Source organism: Phaenicophaeus curvirostris, chromosome 9, assembly GCF_032191515.1.
Source record: "Phaenicophaeus curvirostris isolate KB17595 chromosome 9, BPBGC_Pcur_1.0, whole genome shotgun sequence".
In the NCBI taxonomy this organism is placed as follows: Eukaryota; Metazoa; Chordata; class Aves; order Cuculiformes; family Cuculidae; genus Phaenicophaeus; species Phaenicophaeus curvirostris.
The window spans coordinates 11623174-11646286 of NC_091400.1; the positions used below are offsets into that span (position 1 = coordinate 11623174).

General features: G+C 43.5%; 1 protein-coding gene across 2 annotated transcripts in view; it reads right to left on the bottom strand.

The window, feature by feature from the left end:
* Window positions 1–23113, bottom strand: part of FGFR2 (fibroblast growth factor receptor 2) — an 86362-nt gene that overhangs the window by 25030 nt on the left and 38219 nt on the right. For both annotated transcript variants that reach the window (XM_069863728.1, XM_069863727.1), the window contains exons 7-9: window positions 7858–8048; window positions 6883–7030; window positions 2782–2978 (exon numbers count right to left, since the gene is read on the bottom strand). In XM_069863728.1, coding sequence (XP_069719829.1) covers window positions 2782–2978; window positions 6883–7030; window positions 7858–8048 — 536 coding nt within the window. The remainder of the gene's footprint in view (window positions 1–2781; window positions 2979–6882; window positions 7031–7857; window positions 8049–23113) is intronic.

The following is a 23113-nucleotide window of genomic DNA, read 5'->3' on the forward strand; positions in this document are numbered from 1 at the left end:
AAGCGATACAACTACCTTTTTGTTCGTTTCAATTAGAATTTGTGAAAACAGAAGTGAGGTCTACCAACCAGATGTATCAAAGCCTACTTTTTACCTCCTGGTTCAATGAACCTGTTGCCTAAAGTCTGTACTGCAAAGGAACTTGTGGTATCCAATCCTCCAAATGCTTCTCCCTGCCCCCTCACAAGCTGCTGCTTCCATGCAGACGATGGCTGCTACCAACAAAGCACTGCCCCTCTCTGCTTTTGTATAAAGAAGAGGAGCTGCTTGCTTGGTTTCCCCGTGAGCAGTTTCTATTTCAAAACCCAAGTCTCAGATACTAGTGAGGGGGAGGGAACTGATAATTCCCGACTTCATCATGACCCTTCTTATGAATGTGAAAAGAACCGCAGTTTGGCAGGAAAAAACATGCCTGCATGTGGGGAATGATAAACTCCTGTGGTAGCTCAGACTAAATAGTGCACAAGAATCCAGACCTGCAACCCAAACCAGATGTTGCTCAGCAAGACTTTTATCCCACTTAGACAAGAAGGCATCACAGCCCTACCAATGCCTCTTGGTGAACCAGGATTATTTTCATACCCAGATCCTTAGGGAGCTTGACACAGCAGCAGAGAGCTTTGAAAATAAGATCAAGAATTCCTCAATCTATGGCCTCATTTCTCTGGAATTCCAACAAATTCCATCACCCAGACCCAGACCTCTGTCCGGCTCACGCAGTCTACCTGCCAGGAGCATCTCCCTGCTTGCTCTCACCCATCCTCTCTGCAACTTGGCCAGTTCCTTCCCTCCCTCCCTCCTCTGCACAGCACAAAGGCAAAGGAGAACCTTCTGTGATCAACAGATAGATGGAGGTTTAGTGAGAAAACCATGCCAGGATAAAATAATGTGAGCCTTACAGTAGAACCGAGTGGGGTAATCCCAAAACACACATCAATTAAATAAAACACCTCCTGCGTTATTTTTTTAATTCGTGCTTTGTGACAGCAATTCTGAAATCCAAACCCAGCTTTAAAAGATGCAGAAACAAAACAACTGCTGCAGCCTTAGAGACCAAGGAGACATTCACTGGAAATGGAAGGAACCTTCATTTCGATGAGCAAGTTTTGCGGGACTGCTCATCTCATCCTGCCTTTCCAACGTATACAAACAATTGGTGAAGTGATCAGTGAAATCATCAGAACATCTTCTAATGCTTACAGCAGCCGTGTTTTCCTCTGCAAAGATAGGACAGTGGAGTCCCCTTCAATGAGAAACTACTGTTCATAAAAAAGCCCTCAGGAGAATCGCGAGTAGTGCAATTTTTGCTTGAAATACAAATTCAAACATATACTGATTTTCAAAAGATTATTCCCACTTTTAAAATCAAAATGCTATTTTGCTAAGGAAACCTATAAAAAATAAAGCTAAACCAATAAAAGCCAATCTGACAAGTGTCTCATAAGACAAGGGTTTTTCCTCTCTGAAAACAATAGCTTTGGAGCAGGTCCATATTGCATCACTGAATGATAAATAACTGAACTGAGGGCAGCGGTTGGCACTGCTGTCGCATGCAATGAAATAGCGCTCTCCCTCCAAGGCACCATTTCCTATTGGTAAAACTGAGGTCACACCAAACCATAGACATTTTTTATGCTGTCAACTTACCTCTGAGTCATTATTAAATCTTTCATATTCAAGCAGAAATCTCATAAATGCCTTTCATCTAAGCAGCTGATAGGTCTGTATCTCTGGTTAAGTATACACCATTTGAAAAGCCTCCTTTGTCCAGAAAGCTATACTGAATTTTAGCTATAGAGATGTGTAAATTGAGCACAGGGCTTCTCGTCCCTCTTTCTGATACTCAGTTTCCTCGGAGGCAAAGTCCCTCCCCTTCCTAGTGATCCCCAAGCAAATGAATAAAATCATAAAATAACAACAAAAACCCAGTAGCTGAGTCAGACAAAATCAAGAATTAACATTTTTGCTCTTAAACCGATCGTTTCTCAGCTCAAAAACTTCACGTCCCCCGCTCCAAGAGCTTGTACGACACTGCACTTTAGAGGGAGATGGCTAATACATGAGCAGAGGGATGGCTCTGTAACATTTCTAACCAAGGAGATTCAGAAACTCTGAAAAAATGGTTCAGGAAAAAGTAATAATGTCCAAATGCAGTTGTGTGCATTTGAAATGTGACATCTTCTTTCCCTCCTCACTCAAAACCATCAGCATCTTAATCAAACTGCCCGAGATCGGTTACAGTATCTCCCCTATTTTCACTTTACTACACTATTTTTTCTATTTCGGGGTGGTTTCTGGATGCTCAGCTATGAAATTCCCTCCCTCAGTCTTAAAATTCTTCCTGAAAAACACCTCTCTGTATCTGGTACCTGGTTACTGCGATAACAGTCACCTTAGAAACATAAATACACAATTAAATAGGATTCTGTTCCAAAGTCCATTAAGTCAGTAAAATTTTTTCCACTGCCTTTAATGAGCTGTGGGATCAGGTCCCAAAATACTTTAAATACATCTTTTTTTCCATCTGTAGACTGCTTATACAGAACCCATTCCAATTTTTACATTTCTCCTCTAGCACCCCTGCCCTGATGTCCTTGACTTGAGACATGTGTTGCTGTGTTAGGATGGAATTCCTTCCCCTATCCGATTCCCAGGTGCCAGGTTAAATCCCACCCCCAGTACAATTTGATTTAACGTTTATTTCAAAACTTTCATTAGAAGGATGCGCTGGCTTGGTTGCTTGGTAAAAGGTCTTCAAACTCTTTATCTACTTTCTGTTACCTGTCTGCGCAGAGGGATTCGCTTTGTCAGCTTGTGGACGGCGGGCTGGCTGCTGAAGTCGGGTTTCTTAGTGGTGTTCTTCATGCGACACATGATGACAGTCAGCACCATGCAGGCGATGAAGAAGACCCCTACGCAGTAAATTACAATTTCCACGTAGTCGGGAGATGTCGGGTATTCTTTTTCCTTCTCCGGAGCTGGATTGGAAGTTTTTAGGAGGGAATAATCATACCACAAAGTCAGCACACGGTACACGCATAGTTCAGTACAGCACTTGGAATGAGATGAAATGGTAAAATGTCAGCAATTCTTGCAGTGACTGGTGACATAAAGAATACTGCAAACGTTTAGGTCATCTTGCAAACCAAGAGCAATTCCTCTTTCCAGATCACTGTTTTGATTTCTCAGTTTGCCACCGAGTGTCAGCTTGTGTATGTATGTATAAATATGTAGACCTATACATGTGTCAGGTAAGAGGCTACATACACACACACACACACATATATATAGGATAATCAAGCATAATTTTAGGGGAAAATAAAAAATTGAAGTTTTCAAAACCAAGCTCAGGTTCATTTTGTTGCTCAAGTCAAACTTTATAACACATTAATTCTTTTTAATCACGTAAAGATACAACTAAAGATAAAATATGGCATTAGCAAGCCTAAAAGAAAAGTGGCTAAATTCACAAGTAGACATTTGGGCTTGAGTCTGCATTGCCTGTTTATCCAGAATTTCCCATAGGATCTCAAAATCCAAAGGGAAGGCAGGAGGAGTGGGTCCCTCATCACATTTCTAAATCTAACGGTTAGAGATTTTGAGTGTTTCAAGGACCTGGCTGCCCAGCCGCTGAATTCGCTGTGGTTCATGCTGGGTGTTGAACTCCCCTGAGGTCCTCTGAAGAGCCCAGTACGGGATTAAAAGGCATAACACAAGCGAAAGCCGAACTGCTAGCAATACACTAATTAATGAGCCCTCTTTTGTGAGGGCTGCATATTTCCAGTGCCCTCCTATCAGCAGTTACCAGTCTAGGAGATTAGATTTTGGTGGGAGTGGTTCTACAGAGCTGTTGCTCCGATTGAAACCATTTTGAAGTTATCTTTGAGACAGTTGTATGCGCAAACACTGTCCCTAATCCCTTATCTGGGATCCAAGCCCCGGATAAACAGCATTCCACAGCAATCAGCAGTCACTCCACAAGCAATGCACGTTCAAGCTGAAATTTCCTTGTGCTTCATTCTAGGCTTATAAAAAAATATTTCATTCAAGAAAATTGGTTAAAAAATACACGCTGTTCAAGCACTTGTGAAATGCAAACGCTGCTAAGCAGAAGCGAGCTTTCCACAAGCACTGCTCTGCCCGCTCGGTGCCAGATCACGCAGGCTCCGTGTTCACGTAAGAGTTAGATGTGATAAAATGCCTTGTTTGACAATATTTTAATAAAGGCTAAGAAATTATTTGTAGAGAATGGGAACATTTCACTCCCATACTGTGAATGTCAGCAATATGCACATGCGGGTTTGGTACCTTTTACTCAGGATTAACAATTAATAATAATAAGCACAAGATGACCCAGCAAACCTCAGGTGGTTCCTGTTTTTCCCAAGGAACTCCTAAGGCTGCTGCCAACAGTTATAAACGAGAAACTTTAGCGTCAAAACCAACTAAGGTTACATCTTCTAACAGCTGAGAACAATTTTCAGGCAATAAAAGCACATTGATGTTTGTTTCTTTTCAAGACAGAAACACCATCAACCCCAGAACAGCGAGACATGCTTTGCAGCAAAAGCAAATGACTACTTTTCTTAGAGCATGCGATGTTTAAAGATGCACAGAGCTGATTTCAAAGATATGGAAAGCACTGCTTCTGTCCACAAGCCATTGGCATTGAAAATACTATTTCCATTAGAGTTTTGGGTGATAGGTAAAAGCGAATTTAAGCACATTGATTAGCTTGGGTATTTTGATGAACCAGTACATGGTTGTAGCCAAATTAGTCCCAAAGCTTCATAAGAAACTTTGAATTTCCTCCTCTTGGAAAAGTTTACAATGATTAATGTGCTGATTTTCAGCTATCTCACTGAAATGCTAAGGAAATGCAGCTCTTCAGCATTTCTGATGAACATTTGACAGCTGTAAAAATATTTCAGCTGAGTGCAATCAACATTCCCCACCCCCTCTTTTTTGTTGTTTTCAGGTATTTTGAGTTGCAAATCTGCAACAAGTCAATTCATTGCCTTGAGACAGCTGGGTTTAAAATAAAATCATTGTAAAAGTCCTTTTCTGAGACAGAAGCCGTGCTGATTCTGCAGCAATCAACAAGGGGAAAAAACAAAAGAGGAAAAACCAAGGAAAGAGAGCAGTGTATACCTGGCAGAACTGTCAACCATGCAGTGTGAAAGGATATCCCAATAGAATTACCCGCCAAGCATGTATACTCCCCAGCATCCTCAAAAGTTACATTCCGTATATAGAGAACCTCAATTTCTTTGTCCGTGGTGTTAACACCGGCAGCCTACAAAAAAACAAGAGGGAAGCAAGAGAAAAAGCTAGACATTGAGAGAATTTTTGTGGATAGGGAGATGGAGCCACAGGGCTTTGCTCTTTGTAAAGGCAGAGGTGGAGAGATGCAAAGCTCCTTCCCCATCCACAATCCCTCATCCAAAAGGCGTTTACCAACAGGGCCCAGCTCACCTCAGAAAGTAATTGACACCCTTCACCAGACCTAAACTCACCACCTAGACATGCATGCAATCAACTGACATGGAAAAATTAACCCACAAGGCTTTATTTTGTTTCTTCTTCCTTTTTACATACAAGAAATTTGAAAGAAAAGCAAAGAGAAAACAAAGTAGGACAGAATGAGGCATCCTTCAGGTGTAGTTGCCTGCTTCAGAGGAACAAATATAGTACAAAAATATTCTCCCGAAGGGTTTAAAAAAGGGCAAATTCTGTTCCCAAGGACACAACTTAGCAGCTGCCTTAAGCAGCGCATGGTCCTTGCATCAGCCACTGCACCACACTTCAATTTTGTACATTGTGCGGTGCTGCCTGATCTCAGTTTAATCTGAACTCTGGGAATGTGTGGTGGGTTGCTCAGAGCACGGTGGAGAGACAGGAAGGAAGCTCAGGTCTTGTTCAAAAGACATCAGTCATGGCTCTCTGAGATGTGGAGAAAAACAGGACCCGAAAGGTTCAAAAAGGAGTATATGGAAAAAAATATATATTTTTCTAAATCTTAGGGAGTTAAAAAAATAATCATCTAGAAGGGTTTTTTCTAGTTCCCTTTAGACTTGTGGGAGGTGTCCCTGCCCATGACGGGGGTTGGAATTGGACGGGTTTTGAGGTCCCTTCCAACACAAACCTCACCATGATTCTATGAACTTCCCAGCCATCCCAAGATGAGCCCAGCAGGGCATCAGCATCAAGATCTCCATGATGGAGATTTTAAGAAATTATTGTTTGCTGGTTTTCGTCTCTGTTCCATTAAAAAAGATGTTACCTTGAAACACATGTGGAGGCAATCAGCACAGACCATTTCAAAATAAACTGAGTTGGGAACTGCAGTCACAGTGTTGCCAGCCTTTCTTGCTATTGCTGGGTTATTCCCCAGTGAACAGCTGGAAAACCATTCCACCTTGTGCAGTTGTAGGAGATGTGGGATGGTATCAGTGACCAAATAGAGCTGACTCGTGCTTCAGTGCCTACTTATGTGAACATTTCATATATATACACAAACACACACACACACACATATATATTTAAACATACCCTAATTGGGTTGTAATTACATTATTCAGGGAGTACCCTATAAGCACACTTCAAAGCATGCAGAATTAACAACACTGGACACAAAGACACAGGCACAAAGACACAAAACACAAGAGAACAAAGACCAGTGTCAGAAACCAGTGCCTACAGTACACACAGAGTATTGTGGGAATTTTTCCATGGCTGCTGGCGTAACACCAGTTGCATCACCGAAGAAGGATTACACATAGACCACAAGGCCAAAGAGTTATCCTACAAGCTGCCTGCAGTCTCCCAAAGCACCACCTTTTCCAGCTTCTACATCCAGCTTGCTTTAAAAAACATTGTTACCTGGTATACTCGGCAGAACAGAGAGCCAGGCAGACTGGTTGGCCTCCCCTATATAATTGGAGACCTTACAAATATATTCTCCAGCGTCCGCCTCTGTCACATTGTACAGTGTCAGCACTTCAGCATTGGAACTATTTATCCCCGAATGCTAGAATAGACCAATAACACAGGAGAACAATGTCACTGCTGCCCAACATGGACACCAATCTGTCTATGGTCCCACCACCAGCACCTCATAAGAACATGTCTTCCGCTTCAAAAAGATCAAAACATTGAGAGTTCAGGGTTGGGTTGGGTTTTTTAAATCCAAAGCATCATAGGAGGAGATAGAAAACAGCGGTGTGGGAAGTAAAAAAGGACCTGGGCTGGTACACCGGCTGCGTGGAACAAGATGTCATACAGCCGGTTGTTCTGCCAGCCAGCACGCTGAGTTTTGGCAGTGCCACCCAGCCTGGAAACCTTTGGTGTGTCCTTGGACAGGGTCACTCAAAACGCCTGCCGACAGGAATGACACCACAGATACACCGGTGAAAAATGGTCATCAGGCTCAGCATCCAGAAAACCCAGTCCTGCCAGCAAGCTTTTGGCAGCAGGCGCCACATTGTTTCGAAATAAAGAGGCAGAAGAAAAGGGTAAGAAATGGAGCACATTCCCCTGGGTATGTTTGGACACATTCTACTGAAACATAAATGTCACGGATGTTCTTTAAGAGTTTTTACTGTTTTCTGAATAAGTCATGCCTCAAACATTCAGAGATAAAGGACTTCATGAAGTAAAACAAAGAGCAAAAGTGCCTACATGCTGCACAATTAGCATCTACAACTATCAAATGTTTATCTAACTCATCATTTCATTTGTAACATAAACACTTGCATTTTCAAAAGAAGGTCAGATCTCAACATTCCTGGATTTGTAACAAATAAATTCAATGTTTTAAAGAAGTCGTCACCACCACTGGCATCTGTAAAGCCTCACCTTTAAAACCTGAAGATACGGCAGCCCATCTGGTCCATATTTACTGCCGTTCCTCTCTACATGTTTTATCCACTGAATATGAGGCTGAGCATCGCTGTAGACTTTGCAGACAAACTCGACGTCCCCTCCAACGACAGCAGAGGCATTGGCTGGAAGGCCAGCTTGGAGGATGGGTCTGTGCGGTGATCGCTCTGTTTGGGTGGGGAGGGGGAGCAAGAAGAAGCAGGAGAGAGAGGGAGAGAAATAAAGATGCATAAATAAGCAAAGCTGCCAAGAAAACTGTAAGTGAACTCGAGCCAAAAAGCCCTGTAAGCCTGTTGGCTGACTCCTCTGAAATAACACTGCAGCCAAAACGTATAACAAAAAGTACAGTTCAAAGGAGATGACTTGAGTGCTCCACTTGTAACAGAAAGAATGGCGATTTGGGGGGAAGGGAGAAACCCTGCATAAAATCTTCAAGCATTTTTCATAGTTCAACTCAGCAAAAGTTAAGTATAATCACTTCCTTTTCTTTTGAGCTATTGCAATAAATACCTCTGGGTTTTAAAACGTCCTTATTGGATGAAACATCCACAAAATAGGAAGAAATAGTATTGATTCATTTTAAAAATAAGAAGAAATAGTATTGATTAGTTTAAAAAAATCATTAATGTATAAAAATGAATCAACGGGAATTTCTCAAAATGAGCAGCAGAAGCCTCAGCCCTGAAACTCCTCAGGCAGGATGCAGATACCAGCCAGCTCAACTTTTCAAAGCCAGTCCTACCAAGATAGCTGCTCTCCGTTTCACCCAGACACAACAGCAGAAACACCAGCTCGTTCTTATTCTGAGCAGGACACCAGGAAATACAGAGTTCTCTGGAAAACTGTGGTGTATATAACGTGAGCCAGTACAGCTTTTAATCTTTGGACTTGCTTAAGCATTTATCAAATGTTCTTCTCCAGAGAAAGGGCCCAATCTCAGATCCTGGGTTCAGTTTTGGAGGACCGTGAGGGGCTGGAGAGAGTCCAGAGGAGAGCAATGGAGCTGGGGAAGGGTCTGGAGAACAAGTCTTACAAGGAGTCTCGGGACGAGAGGGAATGGCCTCAAGCTCCGCCAGGGGAGGGTCAGGATTGGTATCAGGAAAAAATATTTCATGGAAAGGGTCATTGGGCACTGGCAGAGGCTGCCCAGGGAGGGGGTTGAGTCACCTTCCCTGGAGGGGTTTAAAAGACTGGTGGATGAGGTGCTGAGGGGCATGGTTTAGTGATTGATGGGAATGGTTGGACTTGATGATCTGGTGGGTCCTTTCCAACCTAGTGATTCTGTGATTCTGAGTGAATGAGGGCCCTGGGGCTGTTCAGCCTGGAGAAGAGGAGGCTGAGGGGGATCTCATCACTCTGCAGCTCCCAGAAAGGAGATTGTGGTGAGATGGCTGCTGGTCTCTTCTCCCAAGGAAGAAGTGATAAGACAAGACAAAAGGACTCAAGTTGTGCCAGGGGAGGTCTAGACTGGATATTAGGAAAAAAATTCTTTACTGACAGACTGGTGAAGCCCTGGCAAAGGCTGCCCCGGGCAGTGGTGGAGTCCCCATCCCTGCAGGGGGTCAAAAAGTGTGTGGCCCATGGCACTTTGAGATGTGGTTTAGTAGACACGGGGTTGGGGGTGGGGGGTGCTGACGATTGGACTGGGTGATCTTGGAGGTCTTTTTCAACCTCAGTGATTCTACGATTCTTGGTCAAGCTTACATCACTGAACACAGAGCAGGCTCCCTGTATCATCTGGGCACCCACCCAGCAAGCCACCTCAGCCAGCATTCCCAGACCAACAGTGTGGATGCAATGGATTCAATATACACAGTCTTTGACAAAGCACTGCTGGAAGCCTCACCCTCAGCTATGACAGCGAGGCCACTTCCCCTCACCCTCACTACATCTGATTTAAAAGCTGCTAAATTCTTCTGCAGGTTGGAGAGGGCAGAAGCCCAGCACCCCAGCCCCAGGGCCACCCCAGCCTTTTTCTGCTGGATAAGGCAAGCGGGGAAAGGATAAAAACTTCTCATTCACACATGGCTTAAGAGAAAGTCCTGGAAATGACAGCCCTGGTCACCAAATCTCTTTACTATCCAGTAAGCAGGACGGATGCTGCCACCCTCGCCATCAAACCTGCCAAGTGGGGCCGTTTCATCAGCCTAGTTGTGAACTCACCGCCCTCTCTGTGCAAAATTAACTCTGCCTATTTCTTTTTATAAGAAAGTAAAGTTAATACTGACCCACATATGCTTTCAACCTTGGAATTAGAAGTGAAACACCCACTGCCCAGCCCCAGCCCCTTCTCCAGGAATTCTTTCAAAGACAAGTAAAAAAAGTGGATCTGAATATTTATTTTTTGAGGCCATTCACTGTAAGAGCTTCGCCAGCACAAGCCAAATCAACTGAATTCCAAATCAAGCACTCCTTCTTAAACATACTAGTTTCCAATAAACTGTTTCACAAGCAAACATTGCAAGTGTAATAGCAAATAATGATGCCTGTGGAACAATAGGATCTTTTATACAGTCCAATATATTTGGCATGCAGCAAACATCTACTGGGAATTTATTCACTGAGGCTATGCTGGCAGCGTCCTACAAAGCAGCAGTCATTTTACTCATGGCAAAAGTGCAGTTGGGTTGCAGTTATTAAACTATTCCATGGCTACATGTGCAATTTTCAAAGATCTAGGAACAGTTTAATATTTTTAATTTGTAAATTACAGTAGAACATATAAATTACTATTTCACATTTCTGCAGAGAACTTTTCGCTTCTCACCTTATACTAAATAAGCTCTAATTCCATCTCCCTCACTCCTTCATTTAGGCACAAAAACAGCAAGCGAAACCCTTCTCTTTAATAGAAACCTTACACCATCTTCCAAAACTTATTACAGCTGCCTTCAGTATAAAACGAAACCTTAGAGAATGTTATTTAAAATGTTTTTTAGAAGTCAGTAGGCCTCATGTTTCATTTCTCCACATCAGGGTTTGATTTCCTTTGTGACCTTATTCTCTGCCCTTAAACAAACCAGAGAACGAGGCCTGAAATGTCTTGGAAACATTCCTACTATGCCAGCACCAACCCAGGAGAAGCGTTTAGCTTATCCCGATAGCCATCAATGATTTAATCTTTTATCGATGACTGTCAAACGTTTCCTCTACTGAAGAAGAGGAGGCAAAGCAAAGAAGTAAAAGCAAAGGTCTTACATTCTTGGTACCAAATTGCTTTAAAAAAAAAAAGAAATAAATTGCGTGTATATGGATGGGTAAAACATTGATGAAATTTCTTTTCTAAGAGTAAATGTGTTAAGATCAAACTTTAGCCACTCCTCAGCACACAGAGCAATGATTGCTGTTTGTCAGCTCCTCAAAGAGAGCAGGAGGGAAGATTCTATGCCCCACACAGGCAGACAACACAGAGGAATGTAAACATCACAGTGCAAATGAGGCGGGGTTTCACAACAATCCAATTCCAGTACCACAATAAATGCACTCCACAATGGGGAAAAAAACCCAATTATGGAGAAAGTTCCACAAACTACAAATGACCAAGTGCAATTCCGCACAGCATCACTTCTTTGAAATAGTAACTTTGGGACATTACCCTGTTTGGGATGCAAACCACCCACATCAAAAGGACTCTGCTTAAGCACAGGAACTGTCAAAACCATATTCATAAATCTCATATCACTATTTCACATTCAAAATACAAGCCTTTCATTTGTAAGCAGATATCATCACTCAAACAACTGACTACGCTCCTATTCGATGGAAACAGTGTGTTCTGTTTTACTAATCCTAGGAGAAGAGTCAAGCTTGCCTTTTAGAAAAGTCTTAAAGACCCGTTAAACAAATTCTATCATTAGCCTTACATAATTTAATAATCATAACCAGGATCAACACTAACCTATAATGACCATATACATCTCTAGTTACTTAACTCAGAAAAAACAAGTCGGCAACCAATCTCGTAGCTCTGTAGCCCTAGTGGTTTCAATATCTCCATTGCTCATTGATATGGAATTGAACCAGAACATCAAGAAATAAATCTTTACAATTTGGCCACTGAAATTTTAGTGTTTCACCACTAATACGACATGTTTCAAAAACAAGTCAAAAGCACATGCAATAATACAGAAAATCACCCCATAGATGAACTGTTTCCAATCATCCTAAACAATACATCATAAGACCGTAAAAAGTAGTAGATGCCAATTTTATAAACCTTCAAGCTTCTCATAGATACGCCCTGCTTTCTTAAATGGATCTTCCTGGCCCAACTGAGATGCAGTAGATGTTTAAAACAAGATGGAATGGAGGTTTAAAAACTTGTAAAACTGAAAGGAGGTCATTGAGAGGTGGGTGCTGGTCTCTTCTCTCAAGTGCCAGGTGATAGGACAAGAGGGAATGACCTCAAGTTGCATGAGGGGAGGTTTAGATTGGATATTAAGAAAAATATCGTTACTGAAAGAGTGGTGAAGCCCTGGAAGAGGCTGCCCAGTGCAGTGGTGGAGTCTCCATCCCTGGAGGGGTTCAAAAAATGTGTGGCTGTAGCACTTCACTACATGGTTTAGCAGGCACAGTGGGGATGGACTGATGGTTGGACTGGATGATCTTGGAGGTCTTTTCCAACCTTAATATTTCTATTCTACGATTCTATGAAAAATATTTTCTGCACATCGATCTGAAAGTAATTGAGCTAAACTGATAATCATGTGTAAGTCTCCATATGTTACATTTCATTTTTATTCTAGTTCTTCCCCAAAGTCTAAGTTTACAACACTTTTAAAAGAAAAAACACACTTAATGCTGGATCCCACCTCAAGAGACACACACAGGCTGCTTTCTCCAGCCTGCAGTTCAGACTGAAAACACCACGAGGCCTGTTTGAAGAGTCACTTATCTACCAAAGGCAGAGTAAAAATGATTGCTTACGTGAGGAATATCACATTCAAGGCTAAAAGCATCTACATTTTACACCATCATAAAAGTGCCCAAGGCTTAAGCATTTCTGCTCAGAATTGCTTGAGCAATTCTCCTTGCTTATCTATGGACAAATAGACTTGCTATCTGAAAAGACAATTAGCAACAAGACCTGCCCAACAGCTTAGATGTAACTGTCATTTAGCCTGTTAATGATAAAGCTTGAGAATACCTTCCTCCAAGAAAGAAAACTGCAAAGAATCCAGGAAAGCTGGAAAATTCTGAGTTTCTGAAAAATTGGTACAGTGGACGGAGCTGCCCAGGAAACTTCCAGCCCTAAAGGACACCTGGGGATGGGTGGGAGCCCATCCTTCCATCCTGGGAGGGAGAAGTGGCTGGAAGAACTATCCTGTAAATGACTACTGGAGCCTGCACACCTCAAAGTGTCCCAAGGATTGGCTTTTTAAGAAATTTAACTCCTTGGAAAGGTGGTTCCTACAAAAGGGCTCATCTCTCTCCCATGCTTGGCTTTATCTCCTCCAATCCTTTTTGCTGATGAGCTAACACAGGGTGAAACAAGAGATGAAGGAGACAGCAGAGGGAAGATGCAAACGCACTAGATGAAGATGTTGGATTATGGGGGTGGGTGACAGGGGCCAGACCCCAAGTTTCACAGTCAACAGAGCCCAGAAGATGTGATCCCACCACCCTGGTCCTAGTGCACAGGGTCAGGAGTGGAAATACTGCAGGAAGAGAGCCTGCTCACCAAGCTCGCCAGTGGAGGAAAGATGTAAGGCAGGATTTGCTGTTGCCAGAGGTCAAAGTAGAGCGTATTGTAACTGAAAGAGTGGCTGTGCCACTACTGGAGTGCCTTGGCAGGGAGAGGAGACAATAGCCCCGGAAGGGGTGAGCTCTGGGGCCCATCCTCAGGCCAAGTCTCCTTAGCAACCTGGCTCTGCCAACAGCTGAGAAGAGCTCCAGGAATTGTCTGTCCAAGCCTCCTTGCCACCATAGCACAGACAGTTCAGGACCTTTCATGGGAGCTAAAAGCCAGAACCAAAGCCCATTGAAGGCAGGGGACAAACTCACATGGAATTCAATGGGCTTTGGAAAAGGCATTTGATTCATTTGGGGAAAAAAAATGAAAACTACTCTTATTTTCTCCTTTTGAATGTGCTTGTTTCCTCTTCTTGCAAATGTGTGATTCAAGTGCAGCCTAGAAATAAAAGCTGAATAGCAAATGCAAAACCAAACACGAGTTCTGGGCCAACAGAGATGCTCAATAAAGAAGGGGGAAGGGAGGAAAGAAAAGTTATCTAATTCCTTTCCACAATGATTAAACAAACACATTCATCAGACTCTTTCATACCAGTTTTGAGATGTTACTGACTCCAAGGAGTCATTTTGGTGGTTGCCACTGCGAAGCTCCAGAGGGCTCCCTCAAATGACGCCTCTCACTGCAGCATTAACCATTCTGGACCAATAGTCCCTGGTAGAGGTACTGTGTATTCAGTCATCACTGAATAAAAAGCAGTTCCCGCTGCCTCTCTTATTAACTGAAAGCCCAGACCTGCCACAGCCTCTTCACTCACCCCGGTCAGCACAGCACGTCCAGCTCTTGTCGCCTGTTTTGCCCGATGGAGCGTGGGAAGCCTTCAGCAGTGGGCTGGACCCTGGTCAGGGAAAACACAGCCCATTCCCAACCACCTTCCTTCTAACCGTGCAACATCTGTTCCTGTTTGGCAAATTCTAATTAGCATGTAAATTACGCATTTCAAAAGTGTCCTACAGTGGTTTAAGCCAGACTGTAATCCCAGGCTCTCGCCTTGCCGGAGCATCCCAAACTTGCAAGACTGACTCTTCAGCCTTAAAGACCAATCACAGCTGTTTCATCACACATTGGGACTGAAATGTTTCTCCTGTGTGTTGTAGCAAGCATTCTCCCACCACTTCTGAGCCACATACCTAACATAGCAGGTCCCTGAAGGCCACCGAGCTGAGGGAGCAGCACTGCTGGTGGAAGAATGTGTTGCTACATGGCTCTGTCCCCACATCAACTGCATGGGTCCTCTCCCATCCAACAACAGGCCATGTCTGGGGATTCTCTTGGCAGGTACTTTACAGATAGATGTACATCTGCCCAACACATCCTTCATACCACCAACTGACCCACGCGACAAGCCACATAGAGTGGGAAGCCAGTGGTGTCACCCATCTCTGGGACACCCAGAGCCCTTTCCTTGTGACCTCTTCTAAACTACACCCATGTTACCAAAACTGCTCCAACACAAACGCAGTCAGATGGCAACTTCACTGGCAACTTAACCACTGCCTGGAGACACCAAGAAGCTGAAAGCTCTCAGGTACAGCTCCAGCTTTCCACAGAGACCAGTGTCCCCACTGCCATCTCAAGGCTCAAATACCATGTTTTCTCAGAGTGCCACTAATGGCCACGTCACGCACGGTTTGAGGAAACAATTCTCTCTACCTGTGCAAGCCGCTCTGTCTCTACGCTCAATTTTTGGCACCCCTGTTGAGATACTGCTATTTAACAAGCATTGGAACAAGCTTCTGGTGAATTCTCCATCCATGGAGGGATTCAAAACACAAGCAGACATGGCACTTCAAGACATGGTTTAGTAGGCACACTGGGGTTGGGCTGACAGTTGGACTTGATGAGGTCAGAGGTCTTTTCCAATCTTAACGATTCTATGATTCCATACTATCGCTGTCCCTGATGAAGTTTTTTGGTGGTGTAGATACCTACCACTATGTGAAGGCATTTCCTAAAGCCACGGGGCCAGCCACATGATATAAGTCTCTGATCAGTAGCTATTTGGGTGCAATATCAACCATAAAAAGAAAAATTAAATCCTTACCAATTTCTCACTTTTCTGTGAGCAAGACCTTTCAAGTTTCCACCCTGCTCTAGTTGAGAGCAGAGGAAGCAGTCTGGAAGAAGAGACACAAGTATCACTGTCCTTCATCCCACTTACATGAGATGCAAATCCTACCTCACTTCCCGAGCATTCAAGAGGCTGGATTAATTATTGCTCTCCGAATTAAGAGAGCTCTTTTGAGGAGAATTCCAGGAGCAGCCATGGCAAAAGCAACTGCAACTCAGATTTCTCTATAAATCCAGCATTTTCCAGGTTCATACAAAGGACTTGATTTGAAACTACACTTGCTCTCCATACCCCAAGTGAAGCGGAGTAGGAGGGGTCTAACCAAACAGATGTCAGAGTCCCCACAGGAATTTCCTCCTTCAGGGTAGCTTTCCACACACGGCCAAGCCAAACCTTTACTTCCTTTCTCCAGCAATAAGCAATTGTTTACGGGGGTCTGAATGCTATGAAATGCTGGAAGGAAAACACTACTAACACTGCTAACTCCACCATTTGCTCCATGGCGTGGAATAGTAAGGCTGAGTGCTGGCTGCTCTTTCAGAAGATCAGAAACAACTGAGCAGGTGTAGGCAAAACACCTCTACTAATTAATGTCATTCACAATATAGACGTGAACTAGCAGTTGAGCAGCTTCTACCAGCTGCACGTCAGTTTGGTTTACTCTCTGCATAATATGAAGCGCTGCGTGTTGTTTATAGCCAATTCAGAAATGCTGCTGAACTGTCATGTTCTATTTATATGTACATACATAGACAGCCCTCAAGTCATCGCTCCCTAGGTAATTTATACACGCCATGGGAGCATCCCCAGCGGGTTATGGACAATGTTCTCCTCTCAAACTCTGCAAAATCAGAAGATGTTTTAAGTCTACAACAAATAACAGATCACTGTCATTAAACACAAACATACAGACCATCCCCAGCAAGAACACTTGATAAAGAACAGGAGCTTTTCAGGTAGACGAGTAGAATAGCTCATGGGTCAGATCAACAGTACCAGAGCTGCTGAAATGCCACACAAATTCTGGCATCTTTTATCAGTAGGTGTTAGCCAACAAATGTTTCTGCTATTCAGTGTTCCTGTACAGGAGGAGTTTCCATGCATAGCATTGCCTACTGGCCCAACGCTACTCAAAGAAGTCGTCTCGGTGGCTGAGAGCTTAAAGAGGTCTTAGCTCCAGGTTCAGAAGTAAAGCTGGCACAGCCTGCAGCAGCACAGGGACCTGCTCACACTGATGGGAGTGGGGGACTAACCTCCAAAACCACTTTCTAAGGTCCTGCTGTCCTCAAATTCAGAAGCCTTTTATATAAACTTAAGGTATTTCTTTCTGCTGCTGTCATGTACTTCATCATTGCTAACTACTGGGGCTCAAACATCCATCTCTGCTTGGGTTTGTGGACCGGTACAAGCAGACAGCATAAGCTGAGACAGTAGGGAGCCAGACTTCATACGTTCCCTGCTGTTACTGAATACTTTCACATAAAATTAAACACTCAAAAACTGTCTATTAAAGAATTCTAATTCTAAAGATTAAAAGTTTGTCCCATGCACCAGGAGCAGATCCATCTGCTACCCACAGCAAAGCCTTCACCCCCTCATCTAACTCCCTCATGCCACTCGAGCCTTCCTGCTTACCAAGACCACTCAAATAAAAGGCATTGCCTTTATAAACCTTTACAGAAACTAATGCAGCATATTCCCACTCTTTGTCCTTGGCATCACCCCCTTCACCTCCAATTTGAAGTAATGGCACTGTTTCTCCAGCAGGCAAAGCTCCCACTGATATTATCCCATCTGTCTCTTTGGATAGCTCTACAGCAGAGCTTCAGCTTGCTGTCCTGTGTGCATTTTAGCTAAAATCCATCTTCGCATAACACCTTTACAGCCTGAATTCATCTGCATACCTCCTTCTCATACAGCACAAAGCCAGGGAAAAGAAGGCAAGCAAGACTGATAAGACATAAAGAAGAAATTCTTCATGCTGAGGTTGGTGAGGCCCTGGCACAAGTTGCCCAGGGAAGTTGTGGCTGCCCCATCCCTGGAGGTGTTCAAGGCCAGGTTGGACGAGACTTTAATCAACCTGGTCCAGTGGGAGGTGTCCCTTCCCATGGCAGGGGTGGGACTGGATGGGCTTTGAGGTCCCTTCTGACCCAAACCATTCAAAGATTCTATGATACGAAACCTATCAATGGCAGTGAAAACAGGACTGGGGGGGAGGAACAACAATCAGAACAAGTTAGAAGCTCTCCTTTCAAATCACATGTGTATCGGAGGGTTAAAAAATGCAGGAATAGCCAGCAAGGCAAGGTGACTGCTCTTGTTTTAAAAGATGAAATTATTGACAGGGTTTTAAGAGAAGTTTGTCTTTAAAGCAAAGCCCTATTATCAAGCTACTGCAGGGTGGGTCTCATCAGCCCCATGGAGCCAAAAAAGTCCTAGCAGCAGAAGTTGTACCCCACTAATCTTTGAGCTCACGTGCAGGAGGAGCCTTCACATCGAGTGTGCATAGGCAAAAGGTGTCTCAACAAAGAGGGGAGAGGCCTTGTTCTAGTGTGAAAACCCATGAGTAACGGAACAATGAGGAGCTGCAATTTCCATTGAAAGCCTTTTCGATGTACCCAAAAAGAAAGAGGCTACAAGAGAATTTGAAAAACAACTTGTGACTTCTCACAGACAAGTGGTAAAATTTTACTGTCCTGGCCCTTTCCAGAGACTGCATTAATTTTTACACACAGAGATAGCATCGTTTGCACTGTGCACTGCTCCCAACACCCGGCTGCTTTATAACCTCCAGAGACAACGCCGGGGTCCAGCATCGTTGGACTGGGCTCTCCTGTAGGCTCTGCCAAAGGTTTGCTGTATGCCTGGCCAACAGCACCCCTCCCACAGGGATGATGTCCTCTCCCAGCTGCAGTGGGCTTAACTCACCACCAACACCATAAAACACACAGTGGGAGTCATTATTGCTGTTGTTATTGTGACCTGACTGCATATTTTTCATCCTCCAAGCTGCCTTTCCTGAAAACAGCTCTGCCTTTAAAATCAGATGGAAAAGATTACGTAAACCTTTAAAAGCCCTCTTTTATTTCTACACTTCTCCCCCTTCCCTCATCGAGCACACCCGCTCTATTGAGGAACGCAGGTGTGAAAGTCTCCGAAGGACTTCGGTATGCTGCTCCACCACTAGCCACGGCTGACCCACGAGATCTGTACACAGGCTCTCAGGGCAGAAGAAAAGCTCCAGGTCCCAGAGTTTCAATGCTCTGCGCTGGACCATCCTGGCTCAGCCTGGAGACATGTCCATGTTGGACCTCACTCAGCTTTCAGGCTTGCCTCCCCCAGTGATGAAGTTTGCCCTCGCGTGATCCCATGTTAGGAGGGGAGATGTCCCTCCATCAGGATAACACTCCTTTCTACAGCACATTAACCAAAACCTGTTCTAAGCCTTGAATCAGATGCTGAAGACAACACTGAATCCAAAACCTGTTCTAGATATCGGACCAGATGAAACATTGGGCAGACCCTGATTATACCCATTTGCCGTTATATTTTAAGTAATACAGGTAAATCCAGGTACAGTTTGCAAGATGGAACAGCTTTCATAGCAAGCACTTAGCCTGGCCACATTTGGACACAAAAGTTGAGATCCAAACCAAGAAAGTTTGTCTCTGTTGTTTTCTACAGTTCTTGACCTCTCTTCTGCACCCACATTTTCTTGTCTTTCAGCATAAGCATGTGAGTGGCTGGCTTCCTAGAAAGCCAAGACAGGGGAACACAATCCCCAACCTCAGATGACAGAACTGCTTTCTGAGAACATGAGTAGGACAAAAAAAAAAGTAATTTGTTGGAATATCCATTCAAATACAGACCCCCAGTCAAAAATTTCAACATATTCATGCAACCTTTTAATGAGCAAGTTGAAAATATAATGTTTTATATTTGCAGAGCAGTTCAATACTCAAAAGTGCTTTAACAAACTCTGATTTTCAATGTGGCTTTTAAATTATAATTAAATTAGATTTCATTTTATTTTTATGTTTAACTGAAGCAACTGCTGCCGAAGCTGCACCACAGGAGTGGGAGCGATCCAAAGATGAGCTAATGACTTCAAATCCTGAAAATCTGTAAAATGCAGCCACCTCTGCATTTCCAGTCACACAGGGGTGTGCAGAACAGGGAGAGGGACAGCTGGAGTTGATGATCTTAGAGGTCTTTTCCAACCTTAGAGAGTGTACGATTCTAAGGTTTTTAAGTGCAGCCTTTCCTCGAATGCCACAGAATTTCACATTTTACTCATTTGCCCACACCATCTGACCTCTCACCTCCTTACCTATCTCAGCCTGGTACCCAACCCCCAAGTTTTTTTCTCTCCTGCACTGCAAACCTCTGGGAAGGCTCCACAACACTCTTTTGCTCCTGTATCTTCCCAGTGCAATCAGCCCCAGTCTCAGCTTGTTAAAGCCATAAACAATCCCCGATGCCTTCCACCAAGTGGCATCTGCATCCACTTCCACCTCTGCTACATCTCTTTTAATCCTAGTTCAACCCCCAAAACCACTAAGGACCTCAGGGTTCATCTTGCCCACCATGGGCAACCATCCCATTGCAGCCACAGGGTTGTCCCACCTTGGTGGTTCCTCTCATTTTCAGGAAGAACATAGAATCATAGAATGGTTTGGATTGGAAAGGACCTTAAAGATCATCCCATTCCACCTCCCTGCCATAGGTAGGGACACTTCCCACTGGATCAAACTCATATTAAAGAGGAAGACACAACTAATAACCTTGTGTTTGCTTTTATAGGGTCCATTCATCCCATTTGTACCACAAATCATTTATGACTTTTCTATAGGTGATAACTTCAGCTTTTTTTGTTTTGTCTTTTGTTCTATTTTTAAGAGGTTTACCAACTTTACAAATTCACTGCCAAAAATGCTGCCAATATTTTCAGTAACAAGATTGTTGAGAAAAGACTGGCCCAGGTCAGAAAGCCCTTCTGATTAGCACAAACATGGCTTTCAACACATGCCAACTGCACATTTAACAACGCACCAGTCTTGTTATCATCTTCAGACAACTCCTGTAAATTCCTACTTGTGTCTCCATGAGTAGGATCCTGCGTGAATTAGAAGGCATTATTAAAAATGATAACAGGGCTGAAACAATATCCTGTTCATCACTCATCAAAAGAAGGAGAAATACCTGCCTTGGGGCTGTAATAAGACAGAAAGTGGGACAGCGAGAGCAGTCCTCCCCCAGCAGACTCTGCAGGAAGCATTCCAAACATGACAAATTCGCTGCTCATCCTGCAGATGAAGTAATGACACCAGTATTTGTCCATAAAATGTAATTTAGCCAGGCTACTCCAATGAAAGCAGAAGCTTTAGCGCTATAAAACTAGGAGGTTGGAATATTTTCACCTTATTAAGAAAACTGAGGGGGAAAAAGACCCATAGGCTTTCCTTTTCCTTAGCTGAACCATCACACTGTGGTCTTTGTTTTCAGGAGGGAGCCATGCAGCCTCCAGCACTTCACAATTTGTGTAATTTCTCCTCTGATGCACACACCTCACCAAAACCCTGGTGCCAGGTGTAAAGTCTGCACTTGGGCTTATCCATACATTAAATAAAATCATTTTCCTTCTCAGCCCATCCACACACCTGAGGGCAAGAAGGAGCAGCATGGATTCCTTCACGCTTCCAGCCCCTGTCTCATCATGCCCCATGCCGCAAGCACTTGGGGGAAGACATCAAGCCAAAGCTTGTCCATGCAAAGCGTCAACAACGAGAAGCAGATCTGCCAGCAATGCAAGTTCAGGCTTGGTTGTTAATACCTACACTTAACTCCTGCCAGACACCAGTGATGCAACGGCCCAGGCATGTGTTTAGCTCGAATCAGAGAAGCGCTAGGTTGGAAAAGAGCTTTGAGATGATCGAGTCTAACCATACCTGTCCACTACTATGCCATATCCCCAAGCACCTTGTCTACTCATCTTTTAAATCCCTCCAGTCAGTTCCTTTTCTATACAGAACATGAATCCTAAAAAATACTCCTTTGGAAAGGAAGGAATGCGTTACAGTCAAATCAAACCAATTCTGAACTTGATTTTGACAAAATAAGACTTGGCAGAAAGCAAATAGTGATGCATATGTTTTTATGAATTTGGGGATGATAAAATGGAAACATGTCTTGAAAAAAAAAAATGTATTCGTGCCATGTTCACAGCCAGAGCACATGAAAATCCAAAAATAAAGCTGACTATAAACAAAGGCAAAGTCTTTTCCTCTGCCTGCATTAAGGGAAATATAAACAATGAAGTACCAAGAGCAAAAAGTTGATGCCATTTTAATAGACTTTTTAATAATGTGTTGTAAAAAGCAAGAGTAAAACTCATCTTAAAGCCCTCTAAAACGTCCAGGAGTTGAGAATAAAAGTGGTTTTCTGCACATCCATCAGTAAAACTGCTCACACATGAGATTTCTGGCTTTAGGCTGAGAGTCGTTTAAAATGCTTCCTGGATGAGAAGTTATTCTCACACTATTTTCACATAAAAATACGAATTACTCTTCAAGGACAACTGTGTAGTGCTCTGCCTCCTATGAAGCTCGCTCCTCAGGAACGAGGACTGAAGGCATGGCTATCAGGTAAATGAGAAACTGCTCAAAGAACAGTGAAACTGGCTGTGAAAGGGTTTGGAAAAAGAACTTATTTGTGACAAGTTGTGTTCATTTTTATAGTAAACAGCAAGGCCTGCTGACACATTTCTGGAAGATGTGTCGTGCTGTGGCAGCTCCTTATAAAACTCAGTAGATGAGGTAATGTGCTGAACTTCATCCGAAACTAAAGCATCTTTTGTTTCCCTGGACAATGACATTAACTAGGACAGAAAGAACTACCTGCAGGAGGAGTGCTTGACAACGAACCTGTCTTCTTGCCACTCAAATATCAATTCAATCAGTTACTTGCACGCTTAAACAGAACTGCCGCTGCTGAAATCGGACCCCAGCGATAACTGCAATCCAAGAGTGATCTAATTATACTCAAGTCCCAGCAGCTGCATTCCCATGTTGCTTCCTACAACCCGGATTCACTACGATACAACTGTTAAGGGAAAACCACATTGATGGTTTGCAATCGGCCTCCCTCAAGACTGCATGACTTTACATACGTTTAATGACAACACAGTCAATCTATTAGTAAGCTGACTATAAAACAAGAGGTTCTACCTGCCATTAAGTACGTAAGAACAGAAAGGCACTTCAGCCGCGCACAAAGCTTGATGGGCTGAACCATACAAGGGAAAGAACATTCTTTTAATTAAGGTACTGGATTAGGATTCAAGTACCAGCTTGACTTTCTGGCTCTGCCACCAGCTTCCTGTGTGACCCAGGGCAAGAACTTTCATCGCTCCA